Source organism: Polistes dominula, unplaced genomic scaffold, assembly GCF_049000335.1.
Source record: "Polistes dominula isolate Pdom_NZ unplaced genomic scaffold, Pdom_raw_medaka contig_373, whole genome shotgun sequence".
NCBI lineage: Eukaryota > Metazoa > Arthropoda > Insecta > Hymenoptera > Vespidae > Polistes > Polistes dominula.
This window is the reverse complement of record NW_028300899.1, coordinates 4,073,860-4,089,809: the sequence shown is the minus strand read 5'-3', so window position 1 is coordinate 4,089,809 and position 15,950 is coordinate 4,073,860. Positions and strand designations below refer to the sequence as shown.

General features: G+C 30.1%; 2 protein-coding genes and 1 long non-coding RNA gene across 4 annotated transcripts; 1 reads left to right on the top strand and 2 right to left on the bottom strand.

The window, feature by feature from the left end:
- Positions 1–866: 866 nt before the first annotated feature.
- On the bottom strand, positions 867–3,158 carry LOC107064005 (SPRY domain-containing protein 7). The gene is given in 6 exon segments (XM_015316248.2): positions 867–1,640; positions 1,642–1,709; positions 1,802–1,904; positions 1,979–2,256; positions 2,701–2,743; positions 2,745–3,158. Coding segments are annotated over 6 exon segments (582 nt in total). The 5' UTR covers positions 2,805–3,158; the 3' UTR covers positions 867–1,610.
- Positions 3,159–3,443: 285 nt separating this feature from the next.
- RpL35A (ribosomal protein L35A) lies at positions 3,444–4,661 on the bottom strand. Of its 2 annotated transcripts, none has more exons than XM_015316269.2 (4): positions 4,590–4,661; positions 3,846–4,105; positions 3,613–3,771; positions 3,444–3,512 (listed from the first exon to the last, which is right to left on the bottom strand). In XM_015316269.2, exons 2-4 carry the CDS (start codon positions 4,101–4,103, stop codon positions 3,489–3,491), a joined length of 441 nt encoding a protein of 146 aa, XP_015171755.1. In that variant the 5' UTR covers positions 4,104–4,105; positions 4,590–4,661; the 3' UTR covers positions 3,444–3,488. The 2 variants fall into 2 exon arrangements, with proteins under 2 accessions (XP_015171755.1, XP_015171746.1); XM_015316260.2 differs by having other exon boundaries at positions 4,529–4,641.
- Positions 4,585–15,713, top strand: LOC107064025 (uncharacterized). The gene is made up of 10 exons (XR_016178874.1): positions 4,585–4,723; positions 5,026–5,212; positions 6,212–6,358; positions 6,464–6,624; positions 7,237–8,277; positions 8,333–9,706; positions 11,320–11,543; positions 11,949–12,212; positions 13,142–13,277; positions 14,243–15,713. It is a non-coding gene; the product is annotated as an uncharacterized LOC107064025 (long non-coding RNA).
- Positions 15,714–15,950: the final 237 nt, after the last annotated feature.

The following is a 15,950-nucleotide window of genomic DNA, read 5'->3' as shown; positions in this document are numbered from 1 at the left end:
CCTTAATTTTCAGTGTTAATTTTTGTTCTATTTTTTTATTTGATTCTGAAATTTAAGTATCATTAATTTTAATTTCATTTTTACCTTATAACTCTGTATATAGCTCTCATTTAAATTATTATAAAAGCACATTGTTTTCAATCGAATGACCTACTTATAAAAATACATAAACATATGTTGTAATACAAATTGCATAAAAATAATATTAAGGACCAAAGATTAACTATGTTTTGCAAGTATTTTAAATGTTTGCAGCACAATCATAAAAACGACCTTTTATATGTGACACAATAATTAACTCATTATATGTACAGTAATCAGAAAAAAAATTCAATGTAAGGCTGCATTTGATATCTAAATGCAACGAAGAAAAATTTATCACATAAGAATACAAATGATACATTCTATATCACTCTGTATAAACAAAGTTGATTCTTATCGATGTTCGACATAATTATAAAATATTCAACGACCGTGTCACGAAATATTAGAGCAATAAAATTAACAACTAATTTTATTAATTATTTTCAATCTTAAAAATTTTTTATAATCAATTAATTGCCTTCCGGATAACATTTAAGATTTTTTTTTTTTATAAATGTAACAAGATTTAGTATATTCTATGTAAAGAAATCCAAGTAAGGTTTACATTTTTTTGTGCATCTGGTTTGTTAATTATTTTTAATATTTATGTAATTCTCTATATATATATATATAAATATAAGTGTATAACTATACGCATATACTCAATATATATTAGTGTGGATCAAAAATTAGCTTTAACATTTGAAATTTTTGGTATCGAAATATGTTATAAATTTATTATTAATGAAGAATAAAGCCATGACACTAGCCCAATAAAAAAATAAGAGTAGGCCTAAGATGTTGGTATTTTAGTAATGTCAGTGTAAATAACATCATACCGTTACATCATTATAAATTAATAATTCTACATAAAAATGCGTGTAAACATGATAAAAATACATGCAAATGTAAATAGTCTTGTGCGTGCAGTAAACAAAAACATTATTAATAATTAATGATCATTCTATTATTGTACGATTATATATATATATACATGAGGCATAAATATTATATTGTTATTATGATTTACTAAACCCGCTGTTGCTACATAACAAATTGGAAATTCAGTAACAGTAATAAATATGGAATATATGTATACCGAATTTAAGTATATTGCTAACTTTGTCTTTAAAATGAATGTTGTAAACTTTTTAATTTTAATAAAACTAAAAAGGTCTCAAAAACAAATTGCACTAACTTACTTATAATAAGATTATTTAATTATTAATATATATAGTTTCTTCAGATAAAAAAAGAAAACTATAGATATTAGACAAAACGTTTATTTTTGCAGTCGCTCTAATTATTAAATATATATATATATATTACATTATAATAAAGATTCCTTTTTTATGTTATTGTATACAATATTTAACTGCAAATAGAATTATATATAATTAACGCAACATTTTTATTCGTTTTTAAGATGGACAAAGTGTACTTTGAATAGTTTAAAATTGTAGTTTAAAATTGTCTGATAATTAGCCGTTGCAATATTATTCATATCATATTGTGTGTATGTATCGCTAGAGTAAAGACTGTTCTAGCATTATCTTTTTCAAAACCCATCGGCGGTGGATGAGCAAAATTATCCAAAATTAAATCTAATATAGCTCCGTCATCAACTGAAAATATTTTCATAATAAAAATTATTAATGATATAAAATAATACTATGTATCATTATAAAATTAGATAAAAGATCAAATAGAAGCAGACCATAAAGCACGGGATAAATTGTTCCTTTGATACCAATGATCGGGGCTTCCAAAGATTTTCCATTAATGTAAAAATTTAATTCTATATGATCATAGGACACTCCCTAAAAGTGTGTATAACATTAATTGTATATATTCCCATTATTACTAAATGATACACAACTTATATTAATCTTACAACAATATCTCCTTCCTCTACAGGATTTTGAATCTTGTGCAACTCTTGCTGATTGTGCCTTAAAATGCCATCTGAATTAAGAGCCCAACTTTCGCTGTCATTTCCTCCAATTGCAGTAGTAAGATCTGTAGATTTGGTACCTAATCCGATAGCCCATATTCCACCCTGCTGTATTTTAACTTCAAAGTAACTCTTGCTCTGAGCAAGAGGTGCATTTGTTAAGGCACCACCACGTCCACAAACTCTTAAACCATTTTTGACTATAACTACTTCATGTCCTACGAATTACAAATATAAAATATATAAAGCAGAAATATATAATATATATATATATATATATATATATATATATATATATATATGATATTTAAATGAAATATTCCTGTGTAATCATTTGTGTCTATTTTGGTTAGGTTCGACAACAAAAAAAGAATTGTCATGCTTTTCTCAACAGTATAATAATAAATTTACATTTATTGTTATTCTTTTCTTCGTCTCAATTCTTTTGATATTTTATTATTAAATAAAGTTATAAACAACGAACTTCAAACATATATAAATATATATATAAATATAATATTAAATTTGGAATAGAACAAGTTCTATTTTGTTAATTGATGACAATTAAAGAAAAAAGTCATTTGACAAATACGTAGAAATATAATTCCTACAAATAATTAGATTTACTTGAATGATTTTTCTGCAGAAAAAATGATGGTTACCCATATGAGTTGTATCCAAAGTAATCGGATTTGGTTCTTTTTTTTGGAATTTGCGTTGCGGTAAACCCAATACCGTCAAAACAATTTCTCAAACAGCAAAACATCTTTTTATTTGTTGTTGTTGTCTTTCTTTAATTCTTTTTTTGTTTTTTTTTCCTTCCACTGATCTATTCAAAAGAGTAAACACAACATTGCATCGTTTGACACGAGGAAAAAATTGAATTTTTCCTCTAGGAAAGTTGATGATTCATATAAATTCTTTTTCTCTTCGCTCTCGATCACTATAAATTAAGTAAATATCGATCGAATTGTTAAAGGTATTAATAGTGCACAGTATTTTTTTAACAAATAATTAACAGGTACTTTAATCTCTGATAGTTTCTACGACTTATTCAAAACTTGTGTGTGGTGGTAACAGAAAATGGCTTCCTTCACTGACACATATTTAATCAATATTAACTGTTCTTTTTATCGTTATTATTGCATTTTTAAATAATGTTAAAAAAGATAATTAAAAAATATCTATAATTTATAGTCTATCAATTTTTACGATAAAAAATTATTTATATCGATATGACGCAAGAATTCAAAAAATTTAAAGGTTAAGTTTTAAGTAATTTGAAGGTTATATTTTCATCCATGCAATTCTGAAGCATGCACATTTTTAAAAATAATTGTATAATTAATAGGACAGGCTTATTTATAGTAGGAAGGTTATATAAAAAATATTACAAAATTATAAATTAAATTGATGTTGATATTTTTATTTATTTATATTACGTATAAACTTAAACTCGACTAGGATACAGCATCTGCAACAGAATGAAAAAAATGAAAATTTATATCTTTCTGATTTAAATTTAGAGAAATTTATGATCTATATAGTTAATAATTAAGAAAATCTATAATTACAATTCTAATGCGATGACCCATAGCCTTGGCTGGTAAATTTCTCTTGAATTTAGCACGAACTGAACCACTGGTACCATGTGGACGAGTTACTTTACCCCAAATGGCTCTTACTTTAGTTTTTTTTGTAGTTTTACCAGGAACAGGTGTCCTATTCTTAGCCTGAAAAGATAAATATTTGTAATTATATGTTCTCATTGTTAAATTATTATAACTCAATATATTAAAATACTTACTTTGTATACGTAGACACATTTCTTGCCGATATAAAAATCGGAGTCACCTTTAGTTCTTGCTCCTTCAACTTTTAATAAGGCTGTATGTTCATGTTGATTACGAAGACCACGCTTGTATCCAGTAAAAATAGCCTTAGCATAAAGACGTCCATGTCTTTTGAAAGGCCGTTTTTTTAATGGTACAGGTTCGGAAGCCTTTTCTACTGGCTTCTTCTGTGCCTTTGTTTTGGTCTTCGGATTAGCAGCAACGTCTGCCATTTCTGTAAGAAAGGTTATTACAATAATTAATATGTAGAGATTTGTGCACTTTACTTATATACCACTAATCAATATTAATATTATTTATAAATATATTAAGATCTATAACCATTCATTTAATTTTTCAATAAAACTCATTTATTTAATTTTCTTTAAGAACTTATATTATTTTTGAATTAATCAATGCATTATTTTTATAAAAAACAAATACACAAAGTATGATTTATAGTAATGATTGTTTAATGATTGAAAAAATGAAATATTCATTTCATTGTTTTTAACGTTATTATGTTGTAACATCGTGATACAAAACCGTTTTTAGAATCTATTGAAATCGTAAGATTATTTGCAAAATGTTGTTAAATTAAACTTCGTATTACATCTTAACATCACATTAAACAAATTCTCACTATTATCTGTCTTACTTTTTTATTAATTATAAAGATATGTTTAAATATTTACAGATGCACGTAAGAAAGAACGTACCGGATATTTGGCTTAATCTCAAAAGAGGAAACAGAGAGACACGAGATACCTGCCCTCTGCTGAAGAAAAGTTTTAACTAAAATTCGATCTTACTGACAGAGCAGATATCGTTTAAATTGTAGATGTCGCCACAGGTTTATTTTTTGGAATTTTCCCAATGAATTATTTTTCTATAATTAGCGTATTTAAGAGCTTTCTTTTAAGTGATATAGAATTTCCAAGTTAATCTCAATAATTTTTATATTTAATATTACACATTTTTATCTGTTTAATAATTATACAAATAAGTATAATATAAATAGAAAATCAAGTACGTTAATAATGCAATATTTTTAGTTCATATTATCAGTTTTCTTTGTTTTTTTTTTTATTAACTCAGAAATTCTTTGCAATTTATTCCTAGGAATGTTCGACTAATAGTTCTATTTAAATTTAGGGTAATACGTGGTTTCTACTAGTTAATGAAATATTTACCGAATATTACGAGCATAAGGTTAAATCATAAACGATTGAACAATGTGATCATTTTCAAAAATAACGCATTATAGAGAACAAGGAATTTCTAATAACCCATGTCTATTATGACAAACAATGCACGCATCAAAGTTTCTACCTTTAACCAGGTATAATATAATTTAACTTTGTATAATATTACGAGGATCGTTCATTGTAATGAAACTAGAGAATATTACAACGAATGGATGAAGGAAATTTGGACGGGCAGTAGTAAATTCAATTTATCGATCGTTCAAGTTATAGATACAAAAGGATAGAGCTTGCATATCGGTTTTATAGTACTTTTACCATTTTTTCATCGTTATTTTCTATCGCTCTCAAGGTTGTTACGAGTAAATTCAAAATCGAGTATTCCGCTTCGCGAAGCGTGCAAATTATCCGATGCAGAATGTATATCACGCCTGCGTGTAGAATCTACCGCATTTCGAGCTTTACCTTCGGTTACGATCCTTTCCGTTTCGTGAATCGTCACGATGGAAAGGATCATTCTTTCTCTCTCTCTCACTTTCTCTCTCTCTCTTCCTTCTCTTTTTCTTTTTCTTCATTCCGTTTTTTTTTCTTGGTCGTGAAAAACTCGATAAACGTATTTACTTGTTTCCCTTGAAGATTCATTGACATATGATTTTATTTAAACAGATCATTTCTTCATTATTTTCGATCAGTCGATAAGTAGATTTCATTTAGAAAGTAGTTTTAGGATTTACTACTACGTTAGTTTTTACATGTCCGTCCGGTGCAATATAATATTTCAAAAAATAAAAAAGATTCTTCTTTTTCTCTATTTCGTTGGAAATTCAATAGTGATACATTTTATGCTTGTTTTTTTTGCGAAAATTTATTGACATGGTAGAATTTTTATTTTCTCGAAATAATGGCGGCAGTTTTCATTTGCTTTAAATATCTGTCCAGTACAATGTAATATTTCAAAATGAAATAATCGTTCTTTTTTCTCTCTCACGTATTCTTCTTCTTCGAAAATATGTTAAACGTTTGTATTCATTTTTTTTGAATTGATATACAATAGTATTTAATGATTTTAATAAATAATTGAAATTGTCAATTAATTCATGTGTATTTAGGTAATATTAAAAAGTTTTTAATTTCAGATTCTACTACAGCAGTCATAGATTTCCGTAGTTCGGAAAACATGGCGGTAATTCTCACTCATGTTAAAAGTTTGTTCAGTTCAAATTAATATTTCAAGAGGAAAAGATTGCTATATTTCTTTCTTGCTTGTAAAAAATTTGACCAAGGTTTGTATTAATTTCCTTTAAACATTTATTAACATTTTATTTAACAATTTTAAAATATAATTCCTTTAACTTTTTAATAAATGTTTAAGTTCCATAAAAAATTAGTTTTTCTAGAATCTACCACTACGTTAGTCATAGATTTTGGCAGTTTGAAAAAAATAGCGGCAATTCTCACTCAAATTAAACGTCCGTCTGGTGGAATATAATATTTCAAGAAGAAAAGCTCACACACACACACACACAAGGAAGGAGAAAATAAAATCGCGGTAGGTATGCTGCCACCAAAACGTTTGGATTTATTTCACGCGACCTCGAAGCAGATAGGAGATTTATGTTAGGCGTTTTCATCCCTCGGTTCACCCTCGTACTCGCTTCACCCTCAATCTCCCTCTCATTCTCCTTTTCATTCTCCTTTCTCTTCTTCCTCACTCTCCTCATCCTACTCTTCGTCTCATTCTCATCCTCTCATATAGTGTTCCCCTCCTTAGCGTTTCCTCTTTCCTTCATTCCATTGTGTCGAAATCACGCAGAGAAAAATAAGAGATAGCGGAATTCCCGAGAATTATCGAGAGGATGGAAGTGTTCGTTGGTACTTGCTTGGTGAATTTCATTCAGCGTCATTTTGGTCGACTAAACGAGTCCGGAAACATCCTAGGCATTGTTTTCTCACTGGCTAATGATTTAACCGAAGGATTTTTCTTTTTTTTCTTCTTCTTTTCTTGTCCTTAATGAATCTTTCGTTTCGATCATCGTCATTATTCGAGCGTATATGATTTCTCCCTGGAACGATTGCTTTTTTTTAAAAACACTGTAGTCGATTACTCGATGATAATGATCCTATACAGTTCTGATAAAAGTATATTTATTTATTTTTTCAGAATTGTCACGAGATGAATCAACTATCTCAATCATCATTATTATCATCGCGTGTACATTATTCTAAGGAATATTATTTTAGAAGAAAATCACGAAATGGAAGAAAAGATTTCTCAGATAACAATTTTACGAAGTTCTGATAAAACAAGATTTTTTGATTTCAAGATTGTGTCAGGAGGTAAACCAGAGCGATAGATTATTTATTGAGACATCTTTCGTTTCGTTCTTCTCGTTCCATTCTTCTTCTCCTTCTCATCCCTATTTCTCAAAGCTCCGTGCGTCATCCGGCGTCTCCCCAGGGATTCAGGAAACAATGTCATCTATCTTCCAGCGTGATCCACGTCCGGTGCATCATGCTGGAATTACCGGTACTAATACACACTGCTGTATCGTATAGCCGAGACTATACGAGGTATTCACGTATGCGATCTGCCAACCAACATAGATCCATGATCTACCTACTTATCTATTGTATGTTTATCCGCATTCCGTGTTTCAGGATCTAAGGTTAACCCTTTCATCCCTAATAGAGATCCTACCTAGTTGATTTAACCTGTTCAAATCAATCCTTGATTCTTATTACTACTTAAATTTCATTGAAAATTTATGAAGAAAGTGTAAGTATTTTATTCAAGTTTATTAATTAGATACTATCCAACTGTTTTAATTACATTACATATTTATGAGGATATTGTATTCTATTAACGTTTTTAAAATAGATATTATTCTATTATAGTAACTATCACATTTATCTCTTAAATATATATTTCTTAGTGTAGTAGGATGATCAATGTTGGAATTCTATCTTGTTAATATTTTTTATTCGTTTCTCTTTCTCTCTCTCTTTCTTCTTTTCACACCTTATTTTCTTTTCCTGTAGTATACGAGGCGAGAAGAGATCCTTAGGGAATCCTATGATATAGCTATATGTACGTACTATAAGTATATCGTGGTTGGTTGGAGGAAATAAAAATATACAAGTTTTATCACGCGATGATAAATCGAGTAATCGTAACCGAAGAATTTTTTTATCATGGTTATAGGTGAGTAGACTAATTTTTTTTATTTACTCTCATTCACCTTTTGTATATTTTACAGGTATATATATATATATATACCTACCTCCCGTTCTTCTTTTCTTTTAAAAAAGAAAGAGAAAGAGATGTTGACGGACAATAAATTTATGTAAGTAGATGGGTAAACTTCCGGGCGAAAGTCCGAAACTTCTATCGGTAAAGTGGCATCATTTTTCATGCAAATATTAAGGCTTTATGCAACGTCAAATCGGTTCATTTCGTAGGCGTCATTAATTACGCGATTACATTAGATAGTTTCGATAGTATATATCTACCTTGATTAATTATGTTATCCAATAGAAAAATGTCTATTCTCTTCTTTTTTTGTAAATATCTGTAAAAGATTTTCTTTATTCACAGAAGAAAAGAAAAAAGAAAGATGGATAGAAGAAAGAAAAGTTTTCAAAAGATAGAGAGAGAGAGAGAGAGAGAGAGAGAAAGAAAGAAGAAAAATTATTATTTCCTGAAAATTCATTGAAGGCAGTATCGAGGTCAACGTATGCACGACTTGTCTATAACGTGCTAGATTCGGTGTAAAAATTTCATTCTTTCTTAGAAAGCTCGACAGGATAGAAGGCGACCGCGAAAAACGCAGACATCGCGGAAAAACCTGTTTGAATAATTCAAGTCTTTCCACCAGGGGCTAAGAGTTAGAAAGAAAGAAAGGGAAAAAGAGTGGAAAATATAGAGAAAGAGTGTCGACGAATAAGAGCGTGCCTCGAAATTTTTATCTCTAACTTTTCGTACAATTGCTGTTTCGATCTTTTCTCTCTTGTTACTTCTAGTCTTTATAATCATTTTATTTTTATCTATTTTCTATTTAATTTATATATTTATAGTGTCAATTTCCATATAATTATAATATATTCAAATTATCTATTAGCAATAACTATGACAGTGATCTAACAATAAGTAAAGTAATTGTAAGAATTGATTTTATATGATTTATTTTATATAATATACATAATTGTGATATAAAATAAATCAATTTTAACAAATTGTTAGCTTACAATTAGACCACTGCCTTAATTACCAGCACATATTTCAAATTATCTTTCTTATTTACCATAGTAAATTACTTAACATTTCAAACACCCTTTTTATCTTCACTCTATAAATTTGATTTAAAATATTGGAATACTATTTAACGTAATATTATTTATCTAACATAAAATATTTGTATTCGTAGGTTTGATAAATGATAAAAGCGTGTAACAAGATGGACGATCTGGAAAAATATAGATATAGTATGCATTCATACATTCATATATACATACATGAATTCACAAAGTAGATCAGTTGCGTTTTGTGAAGAAGGAACGAACATAACGGTGAAAAGCGACGATTTTCCTGGAAAAATTTTCAACGCACGGATCTTACTTGATAGTAGTGCAAGGTGAAATATCGAATTTCTCAAAGCGTTGATACGTGCGTAGATATATTTGTGTGTGTATTTCTATAATACTGGATACCTTTATACACATATACATATAAATATCTAAATATAAAAATATACATATATGTCTATATAAACACATACATGTATATACATACGTACATATACGTGCATACTCATATATGTTATATAAAGTACATGTATTCTTTACATTATATAGTAGCACGATTCTCAGGGCCTTTTTTCTTTAGCGTGTCTCTCGTATCTTGCTTCTTCCGCTGTGCTCATCGCACGTATGCCATACAATAGGCACATATGGATTACAATGGCTCTTGTCATACGCGCCATACATACTCACGATGTTCACGATGCCAGGATTTTATGAAACAGACGCCGTCGCCGTCGTCGTCGTCGTCATCGTCGTAGTCGTAGTGTAGTATAGTCATAGTCGTAGTCGTAGTTGTATTCGTATTCGTTGCAACTCGACTACATATAGTAAAGATCGATACATCGATCGTAACACTTTGATCGTCTTCTTTTTTGTGTTGTGAATCGATGCTCGGGAAGTCTATAAAACAAGCTATAAACTGGGGAAGATTTTCCTCCGAACACGATACGCCTCTTTTCGTCTTCTTTCTTCTCTTCCTATATGCGCTACAGTTCTCTTTGATTTTCTTTCTTTGAAATATACGTCTATGTATATATATATATATATATATATATATATATATATATATATATATATATTTTACTATCTACGATATAAAAAATTTTCTATGTTTTTCTTACCTATCTTTATATATGTGTGTATATATATAATTATATTTATGTATGGACTTATTTATTATGGGGAGATGTCTTTTAGAAATATTTTTTATATTGCAAAGTTATTGAGAATATTTGATTGAAGTGAAAACTTCTTTAGAATCTGGGTGATTTGAAAACGAATGAAACGATGAAACGATGAAACAAAAAAATGACGAATAGCTTGCGTCACTAAAAAGAGAAAAAAAAGACAAACACTTAACACTTATAGGATTGAGCCTGCGAGAGAATAAGATAGAATATAGTATAGTTCTTCCTATTTTCGATTTCCTCTTTGTGTGGTGCTTCGTATTCCCCACTCCTACTACTAAGCGTTGTATATGTGTGTGTTTGTGCACGATTGCATACTACGAAACGTAAACTCAAATTATTTTACAGAGAACCCAGCGGCATTATAAGTATTATCTATGGACGTAGAAATGTTCGAGTAATCTATCGATACCCTTGTATAGTTTTTTGGGTATAATTACTTCTCAAAATTACTCAATAATTAACTATTTTAGTTTTAAATTTCCAACTGTTCTTCTCGTTTTATTACAGTTATCTTATTCCTGATACTGTGCATTCGTCTTATTCTTTCTTAGCTTGGTTTTTAATTTCTTTTTTTAAATTTAGTACGATTTTCTGTTCATATTATTTGCTTTCTTAGAAATACATGCTGTGTATGCATATATATTTTTATTATCATATAAGAAATAAGAATTTTTGTTACTTTTTCTATGTTAATATAATTTTATATATTTTGTTGAATATTTTATTATAATTATTTTAATTTATATCTTTTTCAGGATAATTATTATTTAATGAATGTTCGGGCATTCAAAACTCTACTGCATACATTTCTATGTATGCATATACATGTATTAGAGTCTTTATGGATTTTATAGAAATGGCAAAGGCAATGGTGGTTTATTCATCGTTCAAATAAATTATGAGAATTAAGGACTTTGAGGAAGCCCTTTTTGAACTTTTAGAGCGTGATTTATTTGCTCGTGAATAAATCCTTTATATAGTAAGAATAGATATAAAACTTTCTTATATTTATCTTAATAAAACGTATAACATAGTATATATCTAAATAATATCTTATAATATAATATAATATATTAGGTTGTTATGAAAATTGATGTTATTTATTTTTATTAAATATACATAGATTTTTGTAAAAATCAGCATAAACTTTTTTGACAACCCTTATTATACCATTAGGTTGTCTAGAAAGTTTACGATTTTTCTGATATGAGTAACATGATATATTATATAGTTTATTAAATATTATATTATTTTTATAGAAATGTTTATGTGCGAAAATATTGTATTAATTATACCAGCTCATTATATAAATATATAGAAACATTATCCATAATACGTTATCAAATATAATATCAAGACGATCAATTCGATGCTTATTTTAAAGGTGATAGGAGTTTGGTAAAGTGAGAGATGGGAAGAAACGAAACTGGCAGGTTGGTGTCGTACATGCAAAGAGGAAACTGCTAAGACGTTTCTTGTATCTACATACAAACGAGATCTCTGATGGTAAGACTGCCTAAGGTTGACAGCTGTCTGAGAATTTTCACTGCGACAACGACGACGAAGACGACGAAGACGACGAGAACGACGATGACGACGACGACGGTGCTATCTCCATAGCTGGATCAATTTCCTGGATCCTTTTCGAGTAAGAAGGACAAGATCCTCGAGGTTCTTGCACCACGTTATCGGAAATTTTCCTCTTCTTTCTATCGTCTCACCAACCCATATAAATTCTAGAGTTCACACGTACACACATTTTGATTTGCTCGAGAGATGAAAGGGAACGAGATAGATCGAAAACACAAAGACGTTTCCTAAGAGCTTGGAAAAAAACTTAAAAAGAACTAAAGAAAGTGATACTCTCCCGTAGACTAAATTATTTTTATAGTTTACTATATTTTTTGTAGATAGTTATTATGATTTTTAATACTCCATTTTTGATATTTATTCAGATTGATATTAATTATCTATTTTTCATCATTTTCTTTAAGCACAAAATTAATTTCAATATTAATTAATTAACAGAAAATTTTAGAAAAATATGAAGAATGGACAGATAGATTAACTAATTTTCAAGTTAAATTCTTTAATGTTATTTTAAATATATATATATATATATTTCATTTTTAATATTATTATTTATTTAGCTTTATTAATATTAATGTAATTACTTTAAATGAAGTATTGAACTATTCATGATCTTAATAAAATATATTCATTCGATATTCTTTATAATTTATTTTAGAAAAAAAGAAAAAAATATAATTAATTTCATACAATATTACAAACGAATTGAACTCGACATTGAATCATGAAACGAAGAAAAAAAAGAAAAAAGATCCTAATTGAATATTAATCAACTTTACTCGGTCTCTTAGAAATATTCAATAATCTCGCGTAGTGGCGTGTCTTGGAAAAGCATATTAACACGTCGACTACGTTTGGAACGTAATCTACGAGTTATGCATCTTGCATCTAATTTATTTTCCATTTCGCTCTAGTTCCTCTTACATTTAATAGAACACGTCATCGTCATTGCTAGATCCTATCTTAAGAATCGTATTTCGATTTTAGGTGAAACATACCAGTTGAAGAATAACCTAGCTACCTTGGTTACCCAATTCGAGAATAAACGAAGAAACGAAGGAATGAACGAACGAACGAACGAATGTTGCCATTAGCGGTCGAGTGCATTCGAGTTTGTGAAAATGTAAGCTAAAAAGAGAAATACTAAGAAACTGTGCAAAATAGAAAAAGAGACTTGCAGAGAAAGAGTGAGAGAGTGAGAAAATTAGAAAGAGAAAGAGAGAGTGAAAAAAATATAAAAAAAGGAAATGGAAAAAAGAGTGGGATAGAAAGAGAGTGAGAAAAATAGAGTGTAAGAGAATGTGAGAGAGAGAGAGAGATAGGCACGTGAAGAAAAAAACTAGAACAAGAACAGAATTCGTCGAGAAGTGGTAAGAAAAGAAAGAGAGAGAGAGAGAGAGAGAGAGTAAAAGGGGTTTAGGACTGAAAGAACGGAGGAAAACAAACGTAATAAGATAGGAGAAGAGAGGAGGTGCGAATGCACAGAAAACAGAAACTCTGATGCTAAGATGAGGGGAATATCGAGAGAGAGAGAAAAAGAGAGAGAGGTAGATGCAAGACAGGGTAGAAAGATTGGAAACGGAGAAAAGGACAGGTATAGCTTACAGATAGAAAGAGAGAGCAAGAGGGAAGAAAAAGAGTAAAAGAAAGAGATAGATAGATACAGAAATAGTGAGAAAGAGAAAGAAAGAGAAAGAACAAGAAGGGCTTGGGAGATGGAGAGCTCTCAGCAAATTGGAGAGCCCTGGCCTTTTCTATTGCATGCCCGTTTCCATTCGCACGGAAACATCGGGGTCCCGCTCTCGTCTTTCTTTTCTCTTTCTCTCTCTCTCTCTCTCTCTTTCTCTTTTCTCCTATCACTCCCACCCTTTTCTTCCTCAACATTTCTCGCTACTTTCGTCGCTCCTCTCCTCATCCCTCTTTTTTTCTGTCTTTCTTTCTTCCTTTCTCTTACTTAGCTAGTATCTCCTCTCTATTTCTCTTTATATTTCTTTCTTTTTCTTATTTAGCTAGCTTTCTCTTTTTCTCTTTCTGCCTATTTGTTTCTCTCTCTCTCTATCTTTCTCTTGCTCTTATTTCTTTTTGCAGGAGTAAGAGTCTGGTCTGGCAACGAGGGTCACTTATCGTCGCGGACCATCTGCGAGTATCGTCCACAGTCAGCGTACTGTCGGTCTGAAGTATGTGCCGACTTCAGTGCCATCCGATAAGACTTTTCGTATCAGCGTACCAGAGAAAAAAGTCTTTTCTTCTTCTTGTGGTCACGTTTACTTCTTCCTCTCCTTCCTTCTCTTTTAATTTATTCTCTATTTCTTTCTTCTCCTTTTACTCTTTACTATTTAACAAATTTCGAATATATAATTGATATATAAGATATATTCCTATCAGTAGAAAGATATGACTTTTTTGTTCATTGGCCAGCCAAATGAAAGAGGCGCGATTGTAGATTGGCGAAAATATCTTTTTCTTATATTTTTACTTATTTCTTCTTTTCCTTTCTATTTTATTTATATCTTTTATATTTATATCGAGGGGAAGGTGGCAGGCTTTTTCTATACACCCTCAGAAAAAGAACTCCATTCTTTTATGGGTAGTACCTCTACCTACCACCCTTCACCTTAAACTTCCCCCTTCACTTCTCTTTTCCACAGCAACCTACCTTTTCTTTTACACCTGAAACTCTTAGACTCAACACGCTTTCGCTTTTATCCAGGTCCACGGAGTGTAACATTCTATTGTAGAGGTGGGTAGTAAGCATAGTCTCAGCGTCTACTTTTAACCATTCTTGAATCGAAAGACGGAATCGATACTACCATCCTCCTCTACCTCCTCCTCTTTCTCTTCTGCTTCTTCTTCTTCTTGAAGAAGAAGAACATCACCAGCGAGTGGCTCCTACTGTCTTCTCGCCACTGTCTTCATTAAGTGTTCCGGCTGCTCCAGCTAAATGAGTTAGTCAGTCTCTGCTCTTTGGTCCCGAACCTTGATTGCTTCCAAGGCGTTCTCCTTTTTCTTCAATGAACTACTCTACGTTCTCAAGCCAAGATATCCTTTGTCGTGGCTCAACGCATCAGTCAGAGTAACTGGTTATTCCGTTCCTCTAGTAAGGACCTTTAACCTTCTCCCTCTCTTCGTCACTCAATGTCTCCTTCTCCCTGTTTTTCTCCTGCTCTCTCTCTCTGTATTTCTTATTCTTTCTATCATCCTCTTTTTGTTAAAACTTTCAGGTCTTAAATTATAAAGGTTTTTTGCCAATGGACAGTCTGCAAACAAGTTTGTCTTCAACAAACGTTCTTTTTGTTTTTCTACTTGGTAGAATAAGAATACTTTTGCTACAATAGAGTTTTTGAAATTGTTCAATTGAATTTTATAGTTTAATAGCGATTTATTTTTCTCATGCTACATTTTTTCCTATGCTACAAAAATTAATTTAAATACCACAATGTGAATCACTGTAGTTCCTGCCTTTTAATTGATTTCTCACACTTTTTTCCTTTCAAAGAGAGTTATACTCTACTTCTCCTTCTCCTACTTTTCTTCCTTCTTTTTCTCAGCTTTTACTTCTACTTTGTTTTTTTTTCCTTTTCATCTTATCGCAAATGTTATACACTTGAATTTTCTATTACTATATTTCTACAGAATGTAGTTTCTTTTGTGTGTTGAGAAATAAAAATAAATTATTCTTACGTTCGTTTAACTATCATTTACAATATGTATAATGTCTATGCAATATAATTTAACTAATATTTAAAAAACAGTACATTTGTTTAAACATAATATAGTAAATATTATTGTTGTATAC